The sequence below is a fragment of the Pristiophorus japonicus genome, unplaced genomic scaffold (genome assembly GCF_044704955.1).
Source record: "Pristiophorus japonicus isolate sPriJap1 unplaced genomic scaffold, sPriJap1.hap1 HAP1_SCAFFOLD_338, whole genome shotgun sequence".
Lineage (NCBI taxonomy): Eukaryota > Metazoa > Chordata > Chondrichthyes > Pristiophoridae > Pristiophorus > Pristiophorus japonicus.
In genome coordinates this window covers 381075-406951 of record NW_027253194.1, presented here as the reverse complement: position 1 = coordinate 406951, position 25877 = coordinate 381075, and the positions used below count along the sequence as shown (strand labels likewise).

Below are 25877 nucleotides of genomic sequence, written 5' to 3'. Positions count from 1 at the left end.
CACAGAGTTAGGTATCCTCGTACAGAATCCACAGAGAGTTAGTTGTCCTCGTACACGAAACACTGAGTTAGGTATCCTCATACAGGAAGCGCAGAGTTAGGTAGCCTCGTGCAGGAAACACAGAGTTAGGTATCCTCGTACACGAAACACTGAGTTTGGTATCCTCGTACAGGAAACACAGAGTTAGGTATCCTCGTACAGGAAACACAAAGTTAGGTATCCTCGTACAGGAAACACAAAGTTAGGTATCCTCGTACAGGAAACACAGAGTTAGGTATCCTCGTACAGGAAACACAGAGTTAGGTATCCTCGTAATGGAAACACAGAGTTAGGTATCCTCGTACACGGAACACAGAGAGTTAGGTATCCTCGTACAGGAAACACAGAGTTAGGTATCCTCATACAGGAAACACAGAGTTACTTATCCTCGTACAGGAAACGCAGAGTTAGTTATCCTCGTACAGGAAACACAGAGTTAGGTATCATCGTACAGGAAACACAGAGTTAGGTATCCTCGTACAGGAAACACAGAGTTAGGTATCCTCGCACAGGAAACACAGAGTTAGGTATCCTTGTAATGGAAACACAGAGTAAGCTATCCTCGTAATGGAAACACAGAGTTAGGTATCCTCGTACAGGAAACACAGAGTTAGGTATCCTCATACAGGAAACACAGAGTTAGGTATCCTCATATACGAAACACAGAGTTAGGCATCCTCGTACAGGAAACACTGAGTTAGGTATCCTCGTACAGGAAACACAGAGTTAGGTATCCTCGTACAGGAAACACAGTGTTAGGTATCCTCGTACAGGAAACACAGAGTTAGGTATCCTCGTACAGGAAACACAGAGTTAGTTATCCTCGTACAGGAAACACAGAGTTAGTTATCCTCGTACAGGAAACACAGAGTTAGGTATCCTCATACAGGAAACACAGAGTTAGGTATCCTCATATACGAAACACAGAGTTAGGTATCCTCGTACAGGAAACACAGAGTTAGGTATCCTCGTACAGGAAACACAGAGTTAGGTATCCTCGTACAGGAAACACAGAGTTAGTTATCCTCGTACAGGAAACACAGAGTTAGGTATCCTCGTACAGGAAACACAGAGTTAGGTATCCTCGTACAGGAAACACAGAGTTAGTTATCCTCGTACAGGAAACACAGAGTTAGGTATCCTCGTACAGAAAAACAGAGTTAGGTATCCTCGTACAGAAAAACAGAGTTAGGTATCCTCATACAGTAAACACAGAGTTAGGTATCCTCGTACAGGAAACACAGAGTTAGGTATCCTCGTAATGGAAACACAGAGTTAGGTATCCTCGTACAGGAAACACAGAGTTAGGTATCCTCGTACAGGAAACACAGAGTTAGTTATCCTCGTACAGGAAACACAGAGTTATGTATCATCGTACAGGAAACACAGAGAGTTAGGTATCCTCGTACAGGAAACACAGAGTTAGGTATCCTCGTACAGGAAACACAGAGTTAGTTATCCTCGTACAGGAAACACAGAGTTAGGTATCCTCGTACAGGAAACACAGAGTTAGTTATCCTCGTACAGGAAACACAGAGTTAGGTATCCTCGTACAGGAAACACAGAGTTAGGTATCCTCGTACAGGAAACACAGAGTTAGTTATCCTCGTACAGGAAACACAGAGTTAGGTATCCTCGTACAGAAAAACAGAGTTAGGTATCCTCGTACAGAAAAACAGAGTTAGGTATCCTCGTACAGAAAAACAGAGTTAGGTATCCTCATACAGTAAACACAGAGTTAGGTATCCTCGTACAGGAAACACAGAGTTAGGTATCCTCGTACAGGAAACACAGAGTTAGTTATCCTCGTACAGGAAACACAGAGTTAGGTATCCTCGTACAGGGAACACAGAGAGTTAGGTATCCTCGTAATGGAAACACAGAGTTAGGTATCCTCGTACAGGAAACACAGAGTTAGGTATCCTCGTACAGGAAACACAGAGTTAGGTATCCTCGTACAGGAAACACAGAGTTAGGTATCCTCGTACAGGAAACACAGAGTTAGTTATCCTCGTACAGGAAACACAGAGTTAGGTATCCTCGTACAGGAAACACAGAGTTAGGTATCCTCGTACAGGAAACACAGAGTTAGTTATCCTCGTACAGGAAACACAGAGTTAGGTATCCTCGTACAGGAAACACAGAGTTAGTTATCCTCGTACAGGAAGCACAGAGTTAGGTATCCTCATACAGGAAACACAGAGTTAGGCATCCTCGTAATGGAAACACAGAGTTAGGTATCCTCATACAGGAAACACAGAGAGTTTGGTATCCTCGTACGGAAACACAGAGTTAAGTATCCGCGTACAGGAAACACAGAGTTAGGTATCCGCGTACAGGTAACACAGAGTTATGTATCCTCGTACAGGAAACACAGAGTTAGGTATCCTCGCAATGGAAACACAGAGTTAGGTATCCTCGTACAGGAAACCCAGAGTTCGGTATCCTCGTAATGGAAACACAGAGTTAGGTATCCTCGTACAGGGAACACAGAGAGTTAGGTATCCTCGTACAGGAAACACAGAGTTAGTTATCCTCGTACAGGAAACACAGAGTTATGTATCATCGTACAGGAAACACAGAGTTAGGTATCCTCGTACGGAAACACAGAGTTAAGTATCCGCGTACAGGAAACACAGAGTTAGGTATCCGCGTACAGGTAACACAGAGTTATGTATCATCGTACAGGAAACACAGAGTTCGGTATCCTCGTACAGGAAACACAGAGTTAGGTATCCTCGTACAGGAAACACAGAGTTAGGTATCCTCGTACAGGAAACACAGAGTTAGTTATCCTCGTACGGGAAACACAGAGTTAGGCATCCTCGTACAGGAATCACTGAGTTAGGTATCCTCATACAGGAAGCACAGAGTTAGGTATCCTCGTACAGGAAACACAGAGAGTTAGGTATCCTCTTACAGGAAACACAGAGTTAAGTATCCGCGTACAGGAAACACAGAGTTAGGTATCCTCGTACAGGAAACATAGAGTTAGGTATCCGCGTACAGGAAACACAGAGTTAGGTATCCTCGTACAGGAAACACAGAGAGTTAGGGATCCTCGTACAGGAAACACAGAGTTAGGTATCCTCGTACAGGAAACACAGAGTTAGATATCCTCGTACAGGAAACACAGAGTTAGGTATCCTCGTACAGGAAAAACAGAGTTAGGTATCCTCGTACAGGTAACACAGAGTTAGGTATCCTCATACAGGAAAAACAGAGTTAGGTATCCTCATACAGGAAACACAGAGTTTGGTATCCTCGTAATGGAAAGACAGAGTTAGGTATCCTCGTACAGGAAACACAGAGAGTTAGGTATCCTCGTACAGGAAACACAGAGTTTGGTATCCTCATAGAGGAAATACAGAGTTAGGTATCCTCGTACAGGAAACACAGAGTTTGATATCCTCATAGAGGAAATACAGAGTTAGGTATCCTCGTACAGGAAACACAGAGTTTGATATCCTCATACAGGAAACACAGAGTTAGGTATCCTCGTACAGGAAACACAGAGTTAGGTATCCTCGTACAGGAAACACAGAGTTAGGCATCCTCGTACAGGAATCACTGAGTTAGGTATCCTCATACAGGAAACACAGAGTTAGGTATCCTCGTACAGGAAACACAGAGAGTTTGGTATCCTCGTACAGGGAACACAGAGAGTTAGGTATCCTCGTACAGGAAACACAGAGTTAGTTATCCTCGTACAGGAAACACAGAGTTAGTTATCCTCGTACAGGAAACACAGAGTTATGTATCATCGTACAGGAAACACAGAGTTAGGTATCCTCGTACGGAAACACAGAGTTAAGTATCCGCGTACAGGAAACACAGAGTTAGGTATCCGCGTACAGGTAACACAGAGTTATGTATCATCGTACAGGAAACACAGAGTTAGGTATCCTCGTACAGGAAACACAGAGTTAGGTATCCTCGTACAGGAAACACAGAGTTAGGTATCCTCGTACAGGAAACACAGAGTTAGTTATCCTCGTACGGGAAACACAGAGTTAGGCATCCTCGTACAGGAATCACTGAGTTAGGTATCCTCATACAGGAAGCACAGAGTTAGGTATCCTCGTACAGGAAACACAGAGAGTTAGGTATCCTCTTACAGGAAACACAGAGTTAAGTATCCGCGTACAGGAAACACAGAGTTAGGTATCCTCGTACAGGAAACATAGAGTTAGGTATCCGCGTACAGGAAACACAGAGTTAGGTATCCTCGTACAGGAAACACAGAGAGTTAGGGATCCTCGTACAGGAAACACAGAGTTAGGTATCCTCGTACAGGAAACACAGAGTTAGATATCCTCGTACAGGAAACACAGAGTTAGGTATCCTCGTACAGGAAAAACAGAGTTAGGTATCCTCGTACAGGTAACACAGAGTTAGGTATCCTCATACAGGAAAAACAGAGTTAGGTATCCTCATACAGGAAACACAGAGTTTGGTATCCTCGTAATGGAAAGACAGAGTTAGGTATCCTCGTACAGGAAACACAGAGAGTTAGGTATCCTCGTACAGGAAACACAGAGTTTGGTATCCTCATAGAGGAAATACAGAGTTAGGTATCCTCGTACAGGAAACACAGAGTTTGATATCCTCATAGAGGAAATACAGAGTTAGGTATCCTCGTACAGGAAACACAGAGTTTGATATCCTCATACAGGAAACACAGAGTTAGGTATCCTCGTACAGGAAACACAGAGTTAGGTATCCTCGTACAGGAAACACAGAGTTAGGTATCCTCGTACAGGAAACACAGAGAGTTAGTTGTCCTCGTACACGAAACACTGAGTTAGGTATCCTCGTACAGGAAACACAGAGTTAGGTATCCTCATACAGGAAGCGCAGAGTTAGGTAGCCTCGTGCAGGAAACACAGAGTTAGGTATCCTCGTACACGAAACACAGAGTTTGGTATCCTCGTACAGGAAACACAGAGTTAGGTATCCTCGTACAGGAAACACAAAGTTAGGTATCCTCGTACAGGAAACACAAAGTTAGGTATCCTCGTACAGGAAACACAGAGTTAGGTATCCTCGTACAGGAAACACAGAGTTAGGTATCCTCGTAATGGAAACACAGAGTTAGGTATCCTCGAACACGGAACACAGAGAGTTAGGTATCATCGTACAGGAAACACAGAGTTAGGTATCCTCGTACAGGAAACACAGAGTTAGGTATCCTCGTACAGGAAACACAGAGTTAGGTATCCTCGTACAGGAAACACAGAGTTAGGTATCCTCGTAATGCAAACACAGAGTTAGGTATCCTCGTACACGGAACACAGAGAGTTAGGTATCATCGTACAGGAAACACAGAGTTAGGTATCCTCGTACAGGAAACACAGAGTTAGGTATGCTTGTAATGGAAACACAGAGTTAGGTATCCTCGTACAGGAAACACAGAGTTAGGTATCCGCGTACAGGAAACACAGAGTTAGGTATCCTCATATACGAAACACAGAGTTAGGCATCCTCGTACAGGAAACACTGAGTTAGGTATCCTCATAAAGGAAGCGCAGAGTTAGGTATCCTCGTACAGGAAACACAGAGTTAGTTATCCTCGTACAGGAAACACAGAGTTAGGTATCCTCGTACAGAAAAACAGAGTTAGGTATCCTCGTACAGGAAACACAGAGTTAGGTATCCTCATACAGGAAAAACAGAGTTAGGTATCCTCGTACAGGAAACACAGAGTTAGGTATCCTCATACAGGAAACACAGAGTTAGGTATCCTCATACAGGAAACACAGAGTTAGGTATCCTCGTACACGAAACACAGAGTTAGGTATCCTCGTACAGGAAACACAGAGTTAGGTATCCTCGTAATGGAAACACAGAGTTAGGTATCCTCGTACAGGGAACACAGAGAGTTAGGTATCCTCGTACAGGAAACACAGAGTTAGTTATCCTCGTACAGGAAACACAGAGTTAGTTATCCTCGTACAGGAAACACAGAGTTATGTATCATCGTACAGGAAACACAGAGTTAGGTATCCTCGTACACGAAACACAGAGTTAGGTATCCTCGTACAGGAAACACAGAGTTAGGTATCCTCGTACACGAAACACAGAGTTAGGTATCCTCGTACAGGAAACACAGAGTTAGGTATCCTCGTAATGGAAACACAGAGTTAGGTATCCTCGTACAGGGAACACAGAGAGTTAGGTATCCTCGTACAGGAAACACAGAGTTAGTTATCCTCGTACAGGAAACACAGAGTTAGTTATCCTCGTACAGGAAACACAGAGTTATGTATCATCGTACAGGAAACACAGAGTTAGGCATCCTCGTAATGGAAACACAGAGTTAGGTATCCTCGTACAGTAACCACAGAGTTAGGTATCCTCGTACTAGGAAACACAGAGAGTTAGGTATCCTCGTACAGGAAACACAGAGTTAGTTATCCTCGTACAGGAAACACAGAGTTAGGTATCCTCGTACAGGAAACACAGAGTTAGTTATCCTCGTACAGGAAACACAGAGTTAGGCATCCTCGTACAGGAATCACTGAGTTAGGTATCCTCATACAGGAAACACAGAGTTAGGTATCCTCGTACAGGAAACACAGAGAGTTAGGTATCCTCGTACGGAAACACAGAGTTAAGTATCCGCGTACAGGAAACACAGAGTTAGGTATCCGCGTACAGGTAACACAGAGTTATGTATCCTCGTACAGGAAACATAGAGTTAGGTATCCGCGTACAGGAAACACAGAGTTAGGTATCCTCGCAATGGAAACACAGAGTTAGGTATCCTCGTACAGGAAACACAGAGTTAGGTATCCTCGTACAGGAAACACAGAGTTAAGTATCCTCGTACAGGAAACACAGAGTTAGGTATCCTCGTACAGGAAACACAGAGTTAGGTATCCTCGTACAGGAAACACAGAGTTAGTTATCCTCGTACAGGAAACACAGAGTTTTGTATCATCGTACAGGAAACACAGAGTGAGGTATCCTCAAACAGGAAACACAGAGTTAGTTATCCTCGTACAGGAAACACAGAGTTAGGTATCCTCGTACAGAAAACACAGAGTTAGGTATCCTCGTACAGGAAACACAGAGTTAGCTATCCTCGTACAGGAAACAGAGAGTTAGGTATCCTCGTACAGGAAAGAAAGAGTTAGGTATCCTCATACAGGAAACACAGAGTTAGGTATCCTCGTACAGGAAACACAGAGTTGGGTATCCTCGTACAGGAAACACAGAGTTAGGTATCCTCGTACAGGAAACAGAGTTAGGTATCCGCGTACAGGAAACACAGAATTAGGTATCCGCGTACAGGAAACACAGAGTTAGGTATCCGCGTACAGGAAACATAGAGTTAGGTATCCGCGTACAGGAAACACAGAGTTAGGTATCCTCGTACAGTAAACACAGAGAGTTAGCACGCAGTTACAGCAAGCAATAGGGAAGGCAAATGGCATATTAGAAACATAGAAACATAGAAAATAGGAGCAGGAGTAGGCCATTCGGCCCTTCGAGCCTGCACCACCATTCAATATGATCATGGCTGATCATTCCCTCAGTACCCCTTTCCTGCTTTCTCTCCATACCCCTTGATCCCTTTTGCCGTATGGACCATATCTAACTCCCTCTTGAATATATCCAATGAACTGATATCAACAACTCTCTGCAGCAGGGAATTCCACAGGTTAACAACTCTCTGACTGAAGAAGTTTCTCCTCATCTCAGTCCTAAATGGCCTACCTCTTATCCTTAGACTGTGTCCCCTGGTTCTGGACTTCCCCAACATCGGGAACATTCTTCCTGCATTTAACCTGTCCCGTCCCGTCAGAATCTTATATGTTTCTATGAGATCTCCTCTCATCCTTCTAAACTGCAGTGTATAAAGGCCCAGTTGATCTAGTCTCTCCTTATATGTCAGTCCTGCCACCCCGGGAATCAGTCTGGTGAACCTTCGCTGCACTCCCTCAATAGCAAGAATGTCCTTCCTCAGATTAGGAGACCAAAACTGAACACAATATTCCAGGTGAGGCCTCACCAAGGCCCTGTACAACTGCAGTAAGACCTCCCTGCTCCTGTACTCAAATGCCCTCGCTATGAAGACCAACATACCATTTGCCTTCTTCACCACCTGCTGTATCTGCATGCCAACTTTCAATGACTGATGTACCATGACACCCAGGTCTCGTTGCACCTCCCCTTTTCCTAATCTGTCACCATTCAGATAATATTCTGTCTTCTTGTTTTTGCTCCCAAAGTGGATAACCTCACATTTATCCACATTATACTGCATCTGCCACACATTTGCCCACTCACCTAACCTGTCCAAGTCACCCTGCAGCCTCTTAGCATCCTCCTCACAGCTCACACCGCCACCCAACTTAGTGTCATCTGCAAACTTGGAGATATTGCACTCAATTCCCTCATCCAAATCATTAATGTATATTGTAAATAGCTGGGGTCCCAGCACTGAGCCCTGCGGCACTCCACTAGTCACTGCCTGCCATTCTGAAAAGAACCTGTTTATCCCAACTCTCTGCTTCCTGTCTGCCAACCAGTTCTCTATCCACGTCAGTATATTACCCCCAATACCATGTACTTTGATTTTGCACACCAATCTCTTGTGTGGGACCTTGTCAAAAGCCTTTTGAAAGTCCAAATACACCACATCCACTGGTTCTCCCTTGTCCACTCTACTAGTTACATCCTCATAAAATTCCAGAAGATTTGTCAAGCATGATTTCCCTTTCATAAATCCATGCTGACTTGGTCTGATCCTGTCACTGCTTTCCAAATGCGTTGCTATTTCATCTTTAGTGATTGATTCCAACATTTTCCCCATTATTGATGTCAGGCTAACCGGTCTATAATCACCCACTTTCTCTCTCCGTCCTTTTTTAAAAAGTGGTTTTACATTAGCTACCCTCCAGTCCATAGGAACTGATCCAGAGTCGATAGACTGTTGGAAAATGATCACCAATGCATCCACTATTTCTAGGGCCACTTCCTTAAGTACTCTGGGATGCAGACTATCAGGCCCCGGGGATTTATCAGCCTTCAGTCTCATCAATTTCCCTAACATAATTTCCTGCCTAATAAGAATATCTTTCAGTTCCTCCTTCTCACTCGACCCACTGTCCCCTAGTACATCCGGAAGGTTATTTGTGTCTTCCTTCGTGAAGACAGAACCAAAGTATGTGTTCAATATGTCTGCCATTTCCTTGTTCCCCATTATAAATTCACCTGAATCTGACTGCAAGGGACCTACATTTGTCTTCACTAATCTTTTTCTCTTCACATATCTATAGAAGCTTTTGCAGTCAGTTTTTATGTTCCCGGCAAGCTTCCTCTTATACTCTATTTTCCCCCTCTTAATGAAACCCTTTGTCCTCCTCTGCGGAATTCTACATTTCTCCCAGTCCTCAGGTTTGCTGCTTTTTCTGGCCAATTTATATGCCTCTTCCTTGGATTTAACACTATCTTTAATTTCCCTTGTTAGCCACGGTTGAGCCACCTTCCCCGTTTTATTTTTACTCCAGACAGGGATGTACAATTGCTGAAGTTCATCTCTGTGATTTTTAATTGCAAAGGGGGCTGGAGTATAAGAGTAAGGTGTCTTGCTGCAATTATATCGGACATTGGTGAGAGCATACCTGGCTTACCGCGTACAGTTTTGGTCTCCTTACCTAAGGAAGGATATACTTGCCTTAGAGGCGGCGCAATGAGGGTTAACCAGACTGATTCCTGGGGTGAGAGGGTTGTCCTATAAGGAGAGATTGTGTAGATTTGGCCTATATTCTTTGGAGTTTAGAAGAATCAGAGGTGATCACAATGAAACGTATCAAATTCTTAGAGGGCTTGACACAATAGATGCAGGGAGGATGTTTCCCCGGGCTGGAGAGTCTAGAACCAGGGCTCACAGTCTCAGGATAAGGGCTCGCCCATTTAGGACTGAGATGAGGAGAAATGTCTTCACTCAGAGGGTGGTGAATCTTTGGAATTCTCTGCCCCAGAGGGCTGTGGAAGCTCAGTCTTTGAGTACATTCAATACTAAAGGAATCAAGGGATCATCATCATCACAGGCAGTCCCTCGGGATCGAGGAGGACTTGCTTCCACTCCCAAAGTGAGTTCTCCGGTGGCTGAACAGTCCGATACGAGAGCCACAGACCCTGTTACAGGTGGGACAGACATTGGTCGAGGGAAGGGGTGGGCGGGGCTGGTTTGCCGCGCGCTCCTTCCGCTGCCTGCGCCTGACCCCTTCATGCTCTTTGCGTTGAGACTCGAAGAACTCAGCGCCCTCCCGGATGGACTTTCTCCACCTCGGGCGGTCTGCGGCCAGGGTCTCCCAGGTGTCAGTGGTGATGTCACACTTTAGCAGGGAGGCTTTGAGGGTGTCCTTATAACGTTTCCAGTGTCCTCCTTTGGCTCGTTTACCATGACGGAGCTCCACATAAAGCATTTGCTTTGGGAGTCTCGTATCTGGCCTGCGAACTATGTGGCCTGCCCAGCGAAGCTGATCGAGTGTGGTCAGTGCTTCAATGCTGGGGATGTTGGCCTGGTCGAGGACACTGATGTTGGTGCACCTGTCCTCCCAGGGGATTTGCAGGATCTTGCGGAGATATCGTTGGTGATATATCTCCAGCGACTTGAGGTGCCTTCTATACATCGTCCATGTCTCTGGGCCATACAGGAGGGTGGGTATTACTACAGCCCTGTAGACCATGAGCTGGGGGTGAGGTACCTACTGTACATGGTCCATGCCTCAGATCCATACAGGAGGGTGGGTATTACTACAGCCCTGTAGACCATGAGCTGGGGGTGAGGTGTCTACTGTACATGGTCCATGTCTCTGGGCCATACAGGAGGGTGGGTATTACTACAGCCCTGTAGACCATGAGCTGGGGGTGAGGTACCTTCTGTACATGGTCCATGCCTCAGATCCATACAGGAGGGTGGGTATTACTACAGCCCTGTAGACCATGAGCTGGGGGTGAGGTACCTACTGTACATGGTCCATGTCTCTGGGCCATACAGGAGGGTGGGTATTACTACAGCCCTGTAGACCATGAGCTGGGGGTGAGGTGTCTACTGTACATGGTCCATGTCTCTGGGTCATACAGGAGGGTGGGTATTACTACAGCCCTGTAGGCCATGAGCTGGGGGTGAGGTACCTTCTGTACATGGTCCATGCCTCAGATCCATACAGGAGGGTGGGTATTACTACAGCCCTGTAGACCATGAGCTTGGTGGTAGATTTGGGGGCCTGGTCTTCAAACACTCTTTTCCTCAGACGGCCGAAGGCTGCACTGGCGCACTAGAGGCGATGCTGAATCTCATCGTCAATGTCTGCCTTTGTTGATATGGGGACAGGACAGGAAAGTGGAGTTGAGGTCAAAGATCAGCCATGATCTTATTGAATGGCGGAGCAGGCTCGAGGGGCCGAATGACTCCTGATCCTACTTCTTATGCACTTAACCAGATTTTGCAAATCATTATACCCCTCGTACATGCACAGTATTGAGTGTCAGAGTGAACACTGAGCCCACTCCCCGGTCCCTACCTGTGCGGCACAGTTGATTGGACAGCTCCAGTGTGAACAGGACATTCATTAGTTTGGTGTTGTTGTACATCACTTCTCCCCTGGAGCTCGGCAGATTCTGGCCTCTCATCTGCCTGAAGTCTATCTTCCCCTTTCTGTGATTCATCGAAGACACATTCACAATCCGTGCATTCTGTGACCTCTTCAGCAAATCTGGAAATGACACGACATTGTGACGGAACAACATGGAATGACACAGAATCAGTGTTCCCGCTGATTATTTCTGTGGCCACACAGCCCCTTTAACAGACAGTGCAGCCATTTCAACGTGTCGTGCATGAGCAGAAGGTCCCATGGCGGGAACCCCAGACACCTGCACAGCACAGCGTGAATGTGTCATAGTGTCCTGCCCAGAGAGAGACCATTTGGCCCATTCTATACCTCATGCTCCACCCCAGCCTTCCCCACTGTACTTTATCTCACCCCATCAACATGCAACCAGAGAAATTTACAGCACGGAAGGAGGCCATTCGGCCCATCGTGTCCGTGCCGGCCAACCAAGAGCTACCCAGCCTAATCCCACTTCCCAGCTCTCGGTCCGTAGCCCTGTGGGTTACAGCACTTCAGGAGCACATCCAGGTACTGTTTAAATGTGGTGAGGGTTTCTGCCTCTACCACCCTTTCAGGCCGTGAGTTCCAGACCCCCACCACCCTCTGGGTGAAGACATTGCCCCTCAAATCCCCTCTAAACCTCCCACCAGTTACTGTGATTCATCGAAGACACATTCACAATCCGTGCATTCTGTGAGCTCTTCAGCAAATCTGGACAAATCGGGTGCAGGACATTCTGAAAAGGGAGGGTGGAACAGCCAGTTGTCGTGGTGCACATTGGTACCAACGATATAAGTAAAAAAAGGGATGAGGTCCTACGAGACGAATTTAAGGAGCTAGGAGCTAAATTAAAAAGTAGGACCTCAAAAGTAGTAATCTCGGGATTGCTACCAGTGCCACGTGCTAGTCAGAGTAGGAATCACAGGATAGCTCAGATGAATACGTGGCTTGAGCAGTGGTGCAGCAGGGAGGGATTCAAATTCCTGGGACATTGGAACCGGTTCTGGGGGAGGTGGGACCAGTACAAACCGGACGGTCTGCACCTGGGCAGGACCGGAACCAATGTCCTAGGGGGAGTGTTTGCTAGTGCTGTTGGGGAGGAGTTAAACTAATATGGCAGGGGGATGGGAACCAATGCAGGGAGACAGAGGGAAACAAAATGGAGACAGAAGCAAAAGACAGAAAGGAGATGAGGAAAAGTGGAGGGCAGAGAAACCCAAGGCAAAAAACAAAAAGGGCCACTGTACAGCAAAATTCTAAAGGGTCAAAGTGTAATAAAAAGGCAAGCATGAAAGCTCGGTGCCTCAATGCGAGGAGTATTCGGAACCCAGGAGAGGGCTCTGAGCTAGTTAGAATGGGTGAGAGCTCAGATGAACAGGACCCCAAGAAAGAATGCAAAAGGCAGGAGGCAACAGAGCAGAGTAGCACTGGGGTAAGTGTAAACCACAAGGTGACAGGAAGGGACAATATGTATAAATATAAAGGGGCTGCAGGAGGGGTCAAAACTAAAAATCATGGTTTAAAAACTCGGATTAAAATACTCTACCTAAACACACGCAGCATTCGAAATAAAGTAAATGAGTTGACGGCACAAATCATTACAAATGGGTATGATTTGGTGGCCATTACAGAAACGTGGTTGCAGGGTGGCTAAGACTGGGAATTAAACATACAGGGATATCTGACGATTCGGAAAGATAGACAAGAAGGGAAAGGAGGTGGGGTAGCTCTGTTAATAAAGGATGATATCAGGGCAGTTGTGAGAGATGATATTGGCTCTAATGAACAAAATGTTGAATCATTGTGGGTGGAGATTAGAGATAGTAAGGGGAAAAAGTCACTGGTGGGCGTAGTTTATAGGCCCCAAATAATAACTTCACGGTGGGGCGGGCAATAATCAAGGGAATAATGGAGGCATGTGAAAAAGGAATGGCAGTAATCATGGGGGATTTTAACCTACATATCGATTGGTCAAATCAAATCGCACGGAGTAGCCTTGAGGAGGAATTCATAGAATGCATACGGGATTGTTTCTTAGAACAGTATGTTACAGAACCTACAAGGGAGCAAGCTATCTTAGATCTGGTCCTGTGTAATGAGACAGGAAAAATAAACAATCTCCTCGTAAAAGATCCTTTCGGAATGAGTGATCACAGTATGGTTGAATTTGTAATACAGATTGAGGGTGAGGAAGTAGTGTCTCAAATGAGCGTACTATGCTTAAACAAAGGGGACTACAGTGGGATGAGGGCAGAGTTGGCTAAGTCGACTGGAAACACAGACTAAACGGTGGCACAATTGAGGAACAGTGGAGGACTTTTAAGGAGCTCTTTCATAGTGCTCAACAAAAATATATTCCAGTGAAAAAGAAGGGCAGTAAGAGAAGGGATAACCAGCCGTGGATAACCAAGGAAATAAAGGAGAGTATCAAATTAAAAACCAATGCGTATAAGGTGGCCAAGATTAGTGGGAAACTGGAAGATTGGGAAAATTTTAAACGACAGCAAAGAATGACTAAGAAAGCAATAAAAAAAGGAAAGATAAATTACGAAAGTAAACTTGCGCAAAACATAAAAACAGATAGCAAAAGCCATTACAGATATATAAAACGGAAGAGAGTGACTAAAGTAAATGTTGGTCCCTTAGAAGATGAGAAGGGGGATCTAATAATGGGAAATGTGGAAATGGCTGAGACCTTAAACAATTATTTTGCTTCGGTCTTCACAGTGGAAGACACACAAACCATGCCAAAATTTGCAGGCCACAGGAATGTGGGAAGGGAGGACCTTGAGACAATCACTATCTCTAGGGGGGTAGTGCTGGATAGGCTAATGGGACTGAAGGTAGACAAGTCCCCTGGTCCGGATGAAATGCATCCCAGGGTATTAAAAGAGATGGCGGAAGTTATAGCAGATGCATTCGTTATAATCTACCAAAATTCTGAACTCTGGGGAGGTACCAGCGGATTAGAAAGCAGCTAATGTAACGCCTCTGTTTAAAAAAGGGGGCAGACAAAAGGCAGGTAACTATAGGCCGATTAGTTTAACATCTGTAGTGGGGAAAATGCTTGAAACTATCATTATGGAAGAAATAGCGGGACATCTAGATAGGAATAGTGCAATCAAGCAGACGCAACATGGATTCATGAAGGGGAAATCATGTTTAACTAATTTACTGGAATTCTTTGAGGATATAACGAGCATGGTGGATAGAGGTGTACCGATGGATGTGGTGTATTTAGATTTCCAAAAGGCATTCGATAAGGTGCCACACAAAAGGTTACTGCAGAAGATAAAGGTACGCGGAGTCAGAGGAAATGTATTAGCATGGATCGAGAATTGGCTGGCTAACAGAAAGCAGAGAGTCGGGATAAATGGGTCCTTTTCGGGTTGGAAATCGGTGGTTAGTGGTGTGCCACAGGGATCGGTGCTGGGACCACAACTGTTTACAATATACATAGATGACCTGGAAGAGGGGACAGAGTGTAGTGTAACAAAATTTGCAGATGACACTAAGATTAGAGGGAAAGCGGGTTGTGTAGAGGACACAGAGAGGCTGCAAAGAGATTTGGATAGGTTAAGTGAATGGGCTAAGGTTTGGCAGATGGAATACAATGTCGGAAAGTGTGAGGTCATCCACCTTGGGGAAAAAACAGTAAAAGGGAATATTATTTGAATGGGGATAAATTACAACATGCTGCGGTGCAGAGGGACCTGGGGTCCTTGTGCATGAATCCCAAAAAGTTAGTTTGCAGGTTCAGCAGGTAATCAGGAAGGCGAATGGAATGTTGGCCTTCATTGCGAGAGGGATGGAGTACAAAAGCAGGGAGGTCCTGCTGCAACTGTATAGGGTATTGGTGAGGCCGCACCTGGAGTACTGCGTGCAGTTTTGGTCACCTTACTTAAGGAAGGATATACTAGCTTTGGAGGGGGTACAGAGACGATTCACTAGGCTGATTCCGGAGATGAGGGGGTTACCTTATGATGATAGATTGAGTAGACTGGGTCTTTACTCGTTGGAGTTCAGAAGGATGAGGGGTGATCTTATAGAAACATTTAAAATAATGAAAGGGATAGACAAGATAGAGGCAGAGAGGTTGTTTCCACTGGTCGGGGAGACTAGAACTAAGGGGCACAGCCTCAAAATACGGAGGAGCCAATTTAAAACCGATTTGAGAAGGAATTTCTTCTCCCAGAGGGTTGTGAATCTGTGGAATTCTCTGCCCAAGGAAGCAGTTGAGGCTAGCTCATTGAATGTATTCAAGTCACAGATAGATAGATTTTTAACCAATGAGGGAATTAAGGGTTATGGGGAGCAGGCGGGTAAGTGGAGCTGAGTCCACGGCCAGATCAGCCATGATCTTGTTGAATGGCGGAGCAGGCTCGAGGGGCTAGATGGCCTACTCCTGTTCCTAATTCTTATGTTCTTATGTTCTTAAATCTATGTCCCTATCCAATCTTTCCTCATAGCTAAAATTCTCCAGTCCAGGCAACATCTTCATAAATCTCCTCTGTACCCTCTCCAGTACAATCACATCTTTCCTGTAATGTGGTGACCAGAACCACACACAGTACTCCAGCTGTGGCCTAACTAGTGTTATTATACAGTTCACGCATAACCTCCCAGCTCTTGTATTCCATGCCTCGGCTAATAAAGGCAAGTATTCCGTACGCCTTTTTAACCACTTTATCTCCCTGGCCTGCTACCTCCAGGGATCTGTGGACCTGCACTCCAAGGTCCCTCTGGTCCTCTACACTTCTCAGTGTCCTACTATTTATTGTGTATTCCCTTGCCTTGTTATCCCTCCCCAAATGCATTACCTCACACTTCTCCAGATTGAATTCCATTTACCGCTGTTCTGCCCACCTGACCAGTTCATCGATATCTTCCTGCAGTCTACAGCTTTCTTCATCATTATCAACCACACGGCCAATTTTAGTATCATCTGCAAACGTCTTAATCATACCCCCAACATACAAGTCTAAATCATTGATATATACCACAAAAAGCAAGAGATCCAGCACTGAGCCCTGCGGAACCCCACTGGATACATCCTTCCAGTCACAAAAACACTCATCGACCATTACCCTTTGCTTCCTGCCTCTGAGACAATTTTGGATCCAACTTGTCACTTTGCCCTGGATCCCATGGGCTTTAAGTTTTGTGACCAGTCGGCCATGTGGGACCTTATCAAAAGCCTTGTTAAAGTCTATATACACTACATCATACACACTGCCATCATCGACCCTCCTGGTTACCTCCTCAAAAAATTCCATCAAGTTAGTCAGACACGACCTTCCCTTAACAAATCCGTGCTGACTGTCCTTGATTACTCTTTCTAAATGTAGATTTATCCTGTCCCTCAGGAATTTTTCCAACAATTTTCCCACCACCGAGTTTAGGCTGACTGGCCTGTAATTACTCAGACTATCCCTTTCTCCCTTCTTAAACCAAGGTACTACATTAGCAGTCCTCACCACACCTGTAACCAGAGAGGATTGGAAAATGATGGTCAGAGCCTCTGCTATTTCCTCTCTAGCTTCTCCAAACAGCTTGGGATACATTTCATCTGGGCCTGGGGATTTATCCACTTTCAAAGCTGCTAAACCCTTCCTCTCTCACTATGCTTATTTCATCTAATATTTCACACTCCTCCTCCCTGATTGCAATGTCTGCATCAACCCTCTCTTTTGTGAAAACAGATACAAACTATTCATTATGAATCATTCCCATGTTTTCCCCCTCCACACATATGTTACCCTCATGGTCTCCAATAGGCCCTACACTTTCTCTAGTTATCCTCTTGCTCTTAATGTATTTATAAAACATCTTTGGCAAGTAAAATCAAGGAAAACCCAAAGTGTTTTCATACCCTCGCCTTGCTTTGCTCATTTCCTTTTTAATTACAGCTCCGGACTTCCCACACTCCTCTCGGGTTTGTGCTGTATTGAGTTCTCAGTATCTGTCATAAACCTCCCTTTTTTTCTTTAACCCACTCTGTATGTCTCTAGATTTGTAACATACCCCTCTATTGCTTTCTCCCTCGTAGATTCCCCTTAAATGCATGTAATTAATTTGCCACAACCCCTCCACGTGGAACTCGATCGGAACTGTAGCAGAGTGTTTCTGTAAGTGGCCTAGTGATCCCGAGGTCGGCATTAATGATGCGAGGAACATGAGCTCAAATCCCATCACGGCAACTGAGCAATTTCAACTCACCTAATTAAATAAATCTCAATTAAATAGCTAATATCAGTAACGGTGACCATGGAACTATCGGGTGGTTCACTGATGTTCTTCAGGGAGGGAAATCTGCCACCCTTACCCAGTCTGGCCGATACGTGACTCCAGACCCACAGCAATGGCCCAGCGAGACACTCTGTTGTCTCAAGGGCAACAAATGCTGGCCTTGCAAGAAGGAATAATAAACAAAAGAGTTCCACCTTCGCAGTACCCTCTGGGTAAAGAGATTTCTCCTGAATTCCCCATTTGACTTTTTAGTGACTGTCTTATGTTTATGGCCACTTGTTCTGGTCTCTCCCACAACTGGGACACGCTCTGTCTGTCTACTCCATCAAAGCCTTTTATAATCTGGTCAACTCTCAGATTTCTCTTTCCTGGAGAAAAGTGCCCCAGCCTATTCAATCTGTCCTGATTGATAGAGCTTCTCACTTCTGGTATGGTCCTTATAAATGGTGTCTGCATCCTCCCAGTGCCTCCACACCTTGTTATAAAATGGAGACCAGAACTGGTGACAGCAATCTGAGGGGGGTCTAACCGAGGTTGGTTACACGTTGAACAGAATGTCTCTGCTTTCCAGTTATGCCCCTGTGGACCAGGGCCCAGTCTGGGCCTGCTCTGTGTGTCCTGATGGAGCTGTATTGTCAGCAATGCTGAGCCAATCACTCACCCAGCAGCAGCATTGTCAGGAGGAATGGCCCCAGGTGGTTGGTGGCAAGGGTCAGTTCCAAACCCTCCGAGGTGATCATGGGCTTCAAACCTGAGAGAGAAGACATGGCTGTATTCAATCCAGATCCCCGACAATTGTCCATCACACAGTCCCCAACATCCCGCCCTGCTGTAAACACACTGCCGATATTTTCATCCCCGCTTTCAGGCTGGGAACAGGGCAGGATCAGACCGGGAGTGGGACTGAGTCTGGGATCAGACCGGGAGTGGGACTGAGTCTGGGATCAGACCGGGAGTGGGACTGACTCCGGGATCAGACCGGGAGTGGGACTGAGTCTGGGATCAGACCGGGAGTGGGACTGACTCCGGGATCAGACCGGGAGTGGGACTGAGTCTGGGATCAGACCGGGAGTGGGACTGAGTCCGGGATCAGACCGGGAGTGGGACTGAGTCTGGGATCAGACCGGGAGTAGGACTGAGTCTGGGATCAGACCGGGAGTGGAACTGAGTCCAAGATCAGACCGGGAGTGGGACTGACTCCGGGATCAGACCAGGAGTGAGACTGAGTCTGGGATCAGACCGGGAGTGGGACTGACTCCGGGATCAGACCGGGAGTGAGACTGAGTCTGGGATCAGACCGGGAGTGGGACTGAGTCTGGGATCAGACCGGGAGTAGGACTGAGTCCGGGATCAGACCAGGAGTGAGATTGACTCCGGGATCAGACCGGGAGTGGGACTGACTCCGGGATCAGACTGGGAATGGGACTGAGTCTGAGATCAGACCGGGAGTGGGACTGAGTGTCCAGGATGAGACCGGGAGTGGGACTGAATCCGGGATCAGACTGGGAGTGGGACTGAGTGTTCAGGATCAGACTGGGAGTGGGACTGACTCCGGGATCAGACCGGGAGTGGGACTGAGTCCGGGATCAGACCGGGAGTGGGACTGACACCGGGATCAGAATGGGAGTGGGACTGAGTCCGGGATCAGACTGGGAGTGGGACTGACTCTGGGATCAGACCGGGAGTGGGACTGAGTCTGGGATCAGACCAGGAGTGGGACTGAGTCTGGGATCAGACTGAGAGTTAGGATTAGACTTGGATCAGACGGGGTTCAGACTGACTCCAGGATCAGACCGGGAGTGGGACTGACACCGGGATCAGACTGGGAGTGGGACTGAGTCCGGGATCAGACTGCGAGTGAAACTGACTCCGAGATCAGTTAGAGTCCGGGATCAGACTAGGATCAGACCGAGATTCCGGAATCAGACTAAGATCAGACTGAGAGTCTGGGATCAGACTGGGAGTGGGCCTGAGATTACACAATCAGATTGGGATCAGACTGAGAGTCCAGGATCAGACTGGGAGTGGGACTGAGAGTCCGGGATCAGACTGGGAGTGGGACTGAGAGTCCGGGATCGGACTGGGAGTGGGACTGAGATTACACGATCAGATTGGGACAGACTGAGAGTCCGGGATCAGACTGGGATCAGACTGAGAGTCCGGGATCAGACTGGGACCAGACTGAGAATCCGGGATCAGACTGAGAGTCCGGGATCAGACTGGGTGTGGGACTGAGTGTCCGGGATTGGACTGCGATCAGACTGAAGGTCTGGGATCAGACTGGGACAGGGACTGAGAGTCCGGGATCAGACTGGGAGTGGGACTCAGTTTCCGGGAGCAACCTGGGATCAGACTGAGAGTCCAGGATCAGACTTGGATCAGACTGAGAGTTCGGGATCAGACTGAGAGTCCGGAATCTCACTGGGATCAGACTGAGAATCCAGGATCAGACTGGGATCAGACTGATAGTCCGGGATCAGCCTCAGAGTCTGGGATCAGACAGGGATCAGACTGTGAGACCGGGATCAGACTGGGATCAGACTGAGAGTGCGGGATCAGACTGGGATCAGACTGAGGGACCGGGATCAGACTGGGATCAGACTGAGAGTCCGGGATCAAACTAGGATCAGACTGAGAGTCCGATGATCAGACTCGAAGGGGATCTGGGAGTCCGGGATCAGATTGGGATCAGACTGAGAGATCGGGATCAAACTGGGATCAGACTGAGAGTCCGGGATCAGACTGGGATCAGACGGAGGGACCGGTATCAGACTGGGAGTCCGGGATCAGACTGAGAGTCCGGGATCAGACTGGGATCAGACTGAGGGATCGGTATCAGACTTGGATCAGACTGAGAGTCCGATGATCAGACTCGGAGGGGATCTGAGAGTCCGGGATCAGATTGGGATCAGACTGAGAGATCGGGATCAAACTGGGATCAGACTGAGAGTCCGGGATCAGACAGGGATCAGACTGAGAGTCCGCGATCAGACTAGGATCAGACTGAGAGTCCGGGATCAGACTGGGATCAGACTGAGGGACCGTTATCAGACTGGGATCAGACTGAGAGTCCGGGATCAGACTGGGATCAGACTGAGGGATCGGTATCAGATTTGTATCTGACTGAGGGACTGGGATCAGTCTGAGAGTCCGGGATCAGACTGGGATCAGGGTGGGAGGGGGTCTGAGAGTCCAGGATCAGACTGTGATCAGACTGAGAGTCCGCGATCAAACTAGGATCAGACTGAGAGTCTGGGATGAAACTGGGACCAGACTGAGAATCCGGGATCAGACTGGGACCAGACTGAGAGTCCGGGATCAGACTGGGATCAGACTGAGAGTCCGGGATCAGACTGGGATCAGACTGAGAGTCCGGGATCAAACTGGGATCAGACTGAGTGTCTGGGATCAGACTGGGATCAGACCGAGAGTCCGGGATCAGACTGGGAGTGGAACTGAGAGTCCAGGATCAGTCAGGGATTAGACTGAGTGTCCGGGATCAGACTGGGATCAGACTGAGAGTCTGGGATCTGACTAGGATCAGACTGAGATTTCTTTGATCAGACTGAGAGTCCGGGATCAGATTGGGATCGGACTGGGGACTGATAGTCCGGGATCAGGCTGGGATCAGATTGAGAGATCGGGGTCAGACTGGGATCAGACTGAGAGATCGGGATCAGATTGGGATCGGGGCTGAGAGTCCGGGATCAGACTGGGAGTGGGACTGAGAGTCCGGGATCAGTGTGGGAGTGCGACTGAGTATCCTTGGTCAGATTGGGATCAGACTGAAAGTCCGGGATCAGACTGGGATCGGGACTGAGAGAACGGGATCAGACTGGGATCAGATTGAGAGATCGGGGTCAGACTGGGATCAGACTGAGAGATCGGGATCAGATTGGGATCGGGACTGAGAGTCCGGGATCAGACTGGGAGTGGGACTGAGAGTCCGGGATCAGTGTGGGAGTGGGACTGAGTATCCTTGGTCAGATTGGGATCAGACTGAGAGTCCGGGATCAGACTGGGATCGGGACTGAGAGAACGGGATCAGACTGGGATCAGACTGAGAGTCCGGGATCAGACTGGGAACAGACTGAAGGACCGGTATCAGACTGAGAGTCCGGGATCAGACTTGGATCAGACTGAGGGACCGGGATCAGACTGGGATCAGACTGAGAGTCCGGGATCAGACTGAGATCAAATTGAGAGTCCGGGATCAAACTGGGATCGGGACTGATAGTCTGGGATCAGACTGGGAGTGGGGCTGAGATTCCGGGATCAGAGTGGCAGTGGGACTGAGAGTTCGGTTTCAGACTGGGAGTGAGAGAGTCCGGGATCGGACTGGGATCAGACTGAAGGTCTGGGATTAGACTGGGAGTGGGATCAGACTGGGACAGGGACTGAGAGTCTGGGCTCAGACTGGGAGTGGGACTCAGTTTCCGGGAGCAACCTGGGATCAGACTGAGAGTCCAGGATTAGACTGAGTGTCCAGTATCAGAGTGGGAGTGGGACTGAGAGTCCGGGATCAGATTGGGATCGGGACTGAGAGTCCTGGATCAAACTGGAATCAGACTGAGAGTCCGGGATCAGACTGGGATCAGACTGAGGGACCGGGATCAGACTGGGAGTCAGGGATCAGACTGGGATCAGGGTGGGAGGGGGTCTGAGAGTCCGGGATCAGACTGGGATCAGACTGAGAGTCCGCGATGAGACTAGGATCAGACTGAGAGTCCGGGATCAGACTGGGATCAGACTGAAGGAGCGGTATCAGACTGGGATCAGACTGAGGGATCGGTATCAGACTTGGATCAGACTGAGAGTCCGATGATCAGACTCGGAGGGGATCTGAGAGTCCGGGATCAGATTGGGATCAGACTGAGAGATCGGGATCAAACTGGGATCAGACTGAGAGTCCGGGATCAGACTGGGATCAGACTGAGAGTCCGGGATCAGACTGGGATCAGACTGAGGGATCGGTATCAGATTTGTATCTGACTGAGGGACTGGGATCAGTCTGAGAGTCCGGGATCAGACTGGGATCAGGGTGGGAGGGGGTCTGAGAGTCCGGGATCAGACTGGGATCAGACTGAGAGTCCGCGATCAAACTAGGATCAGACTGAGAGTCCGGGATGAAACTGGGACCAGACTGAGAATCCGGGATCAGACTGGGACCAGACTGAGAGTCCGGGATCAGACTGGGATCAGACTGAGAGTCCGCGATCAAACTAGGATCAGACTGAGAGTCCAGGATGAAACTGGGACCAGACTGAGAATCCGGGATCAGACTGGGACCAGACTGAGAGTCCGGGATCAGACTGGGATCAGACTGAGAGTCCGGGATCAGACTGGGATCAGACTGAGAGTCCGGGATCAGACTGGGATCAGACTGAGAGTCCGGGATCAAACTGGGATCAGACTGAGTGTCTGGGATCAGACTGGGATCAGACAGAGAGTCCGGGATCAGACTGGGAGTGGAACTGAGAGTCCAGGATCAGTCAGGGATTAGACTAAGTGTCCGGGATCAGACTGGGATCAGACTGAGAGTCTGGGATCTGACTGGGATCAGACTGAGATTTCTTTGATCAGACTGAGAGTCCGGGATCAGATTGGGATCGGACTGGGGACTGATAGTCCGGGATCAGGCTGGGAGTGGGACTGAGAGTCCTGGATCAGTGTGGGAGTGGGACTGAGTATCCTTGGTCAGATTGGGATCAGACTGAAAGTCCGGGATCAGATTGGGATCGGGACTGAGAGAACGGGTTCAGACTGGGATCAGATTGAGAGATCGGGGTCAGACTGGGATCAGACTGAGAGATCGGGATCAGATTGGGATCGGGACTGAGAGTCCGGGATCAGACTGGGAGTGGGACTGAGAGTCCGGGATCAGTGTGGGAGTGGGACTGAGTATCCTTGGTCAGATTGGGATCAGACTGAAAGTCCGGGATCAGACTGGGATCGGGACTGAGAGAACGGGATCAGACTGGGATCAGACTGAAGGTCTGGGATTAGACTGGGAGTGGGATGAGACTGGGACAGGGACTGAGAGTCTGGGCTCAGACTGGGAGTGGGACTCAGTTTCCGGGAGCAACCTGGGATCAGACTGAGAGTCCAGGATTAGACTGAGTGTCCAGTATCAGAGTGGGAGTGGGACTGAGAGTCCGGGATCAGATTGGGATCGGGACTGAGAGTCCTGGATCAAACTGGAATCAGACTGAGAGTCCGGGATCAGACTGGGATCAGACTGAGGGACCGGGATCAGACTGGGCGTCCGGGATCAGACTGGGATCAGGGTGGGAGGGGGTCTGAGAGTCCGGGATCAGACTGGGATCAGACTGAGAGATCGGGGTCAGACTGGGATCAGACTGAGAGATCGGGATCAGATTGGGATCGGGACTGAGAGTCCGGGATCAGACTGGGAGTGGGACTGAGAGTCCGGGATCAGTGTGGGAGTGGGACTGAGTATCCTTGGTCAGATTGGGATCAGACTGAGAGTCCGGGATCAGACTGGGATCGGGACTGAGAGAACGGGATCAGACTGGGATCAGACTGAGAGTCCGGGATCAGACTGGGAACAGACTGAGAGTCCGGGATCAGACTTGGATCAGACTGAGGGACCGGGATCAGACTGGGATCAGACTGAGAGTCCGGGATCAGACTGAGATCAAATTGAGAGTCCGGGATCAAACTGGGATCGGGACTGATAGTCTGGGATCAGACTGGGAGTGGGTCTGAGATTCCGGGATCAGAGTGGCAGTGGGACTGAGAGTTCGGTTTCAGACTGGGAGTGAGAGAGTCCGGGATCGGACTGGGATCAGACTGAAGGTCTGGGATTAGACTGGGAGTGGGATCAGACTGGGACAGGGACTGAGAGTCTGGGCTCAGACTGGGAGTGGGACTCAGTTTCCGGGAGCAACCTGGGATCAGACTGAGAGTCCAGGATTAGACTGAGTGTCCAGTATCAGAGTGGGAGTGGGACTGAGAGTCCGGGATCAGATTGGGATCGGGACTGAGAGTCCTGGATCAAACTGGAATCAGACTGAGAGTCCGGGATCAGACTGGGATCAGACTGAGGGACCGGGATCAGACTGGGAGTCCGGGATCAGACTGGGATCAGGGTAGGAGGGGGTCTGAGAGTCCGGGATCAGACTGGGATCAGACTGAGAGTCCGCGATGAGACTAGGATCAGACTGAGAGTCCGGGATCAGACTGGGATCAGACTGAAGGAGCGGTATCAGACTGGGATCAGACTGAGGGATCGGTATCAGATTTGGATCAGACTGAGAGTCCGATGATCAGACTCGGAGGGGATCTGAGTGTCCGGGATCAGATTGGGATCAGACTGAGAGATCGGGATCAAACTGGGATCAGACTGAGAGTCCGGGATCAGACTGGGATCAGACTGAGAGTCCGCGATCAGACTAGGATCAGACTGAGAGTCCGGGATCAGACTGGGATCAGACTGAGGGACCGTTATCAGAGTGGGATCAGACTGAGAGTCCGGGATCAGACTGGGATCAGACTGAGGGATCGGTATCAGATTTGTATCTGACTGAGGAACTGGGATCAGTCTGAGAGTCCGGGATCAGATTGGGATCATGGTGGGAGGGGGTCTGAGAGTCCGGGATCAGACTGGGATCAGACTGAGAGACCGTGATCAAACTAGGATCAGACTGAGAGTCCGGGATGAAACTGGGACCAGACTGAGAATCCAGGATCAGACTGGGACCAGACTGAGAGTCCGGGATCAGACTGGGATCAGACTGAGAGTCCGCGATCAAACTAGGATCAGACTGAGAGTCCAGGATGAAACTGGGACCAGACTGAGAATCCGGGATCAGACTGGGATCAGACTGAGAGTCCGGGATCAGACTGGGATCAGACTGAGAGTCCGGGATCAAACTGGGATCAGACTGAGAGTCCGGGATCAAACTGGGATCAGACTGAGTGTCTGGGATCAGACTG

At 48.2% G+C, this 25877-nt stretch overlaps 1 protein-coding gene across 1 annotated transcript in view; it reads right to left on the bottom strand.

Annotated features, from left to right (window-relative positions):
* The window catches only part of LOC139250036 (retinol dehydrogenase 11), a 329941-nt gene that overhangs the window by 179644 nt on the left and 124420 nt on the right, over nt 1–25877 (bottom strand). Inside the window, exons 3-4 of the mRNA XM_070872599.1 lie at nt 18580–18669; nt 11580–11771 (exon numbers count right to left, since the gene is read on the bottom strand). Coding sequence (XP_070728700.1) covers nt 11580–11771; nt 18580–18669 — 282 coding nt within the window. The remainder of the gene's footprint in view (nt 1–11579; nt 11772–18579; nt 18670–25877) is intronic.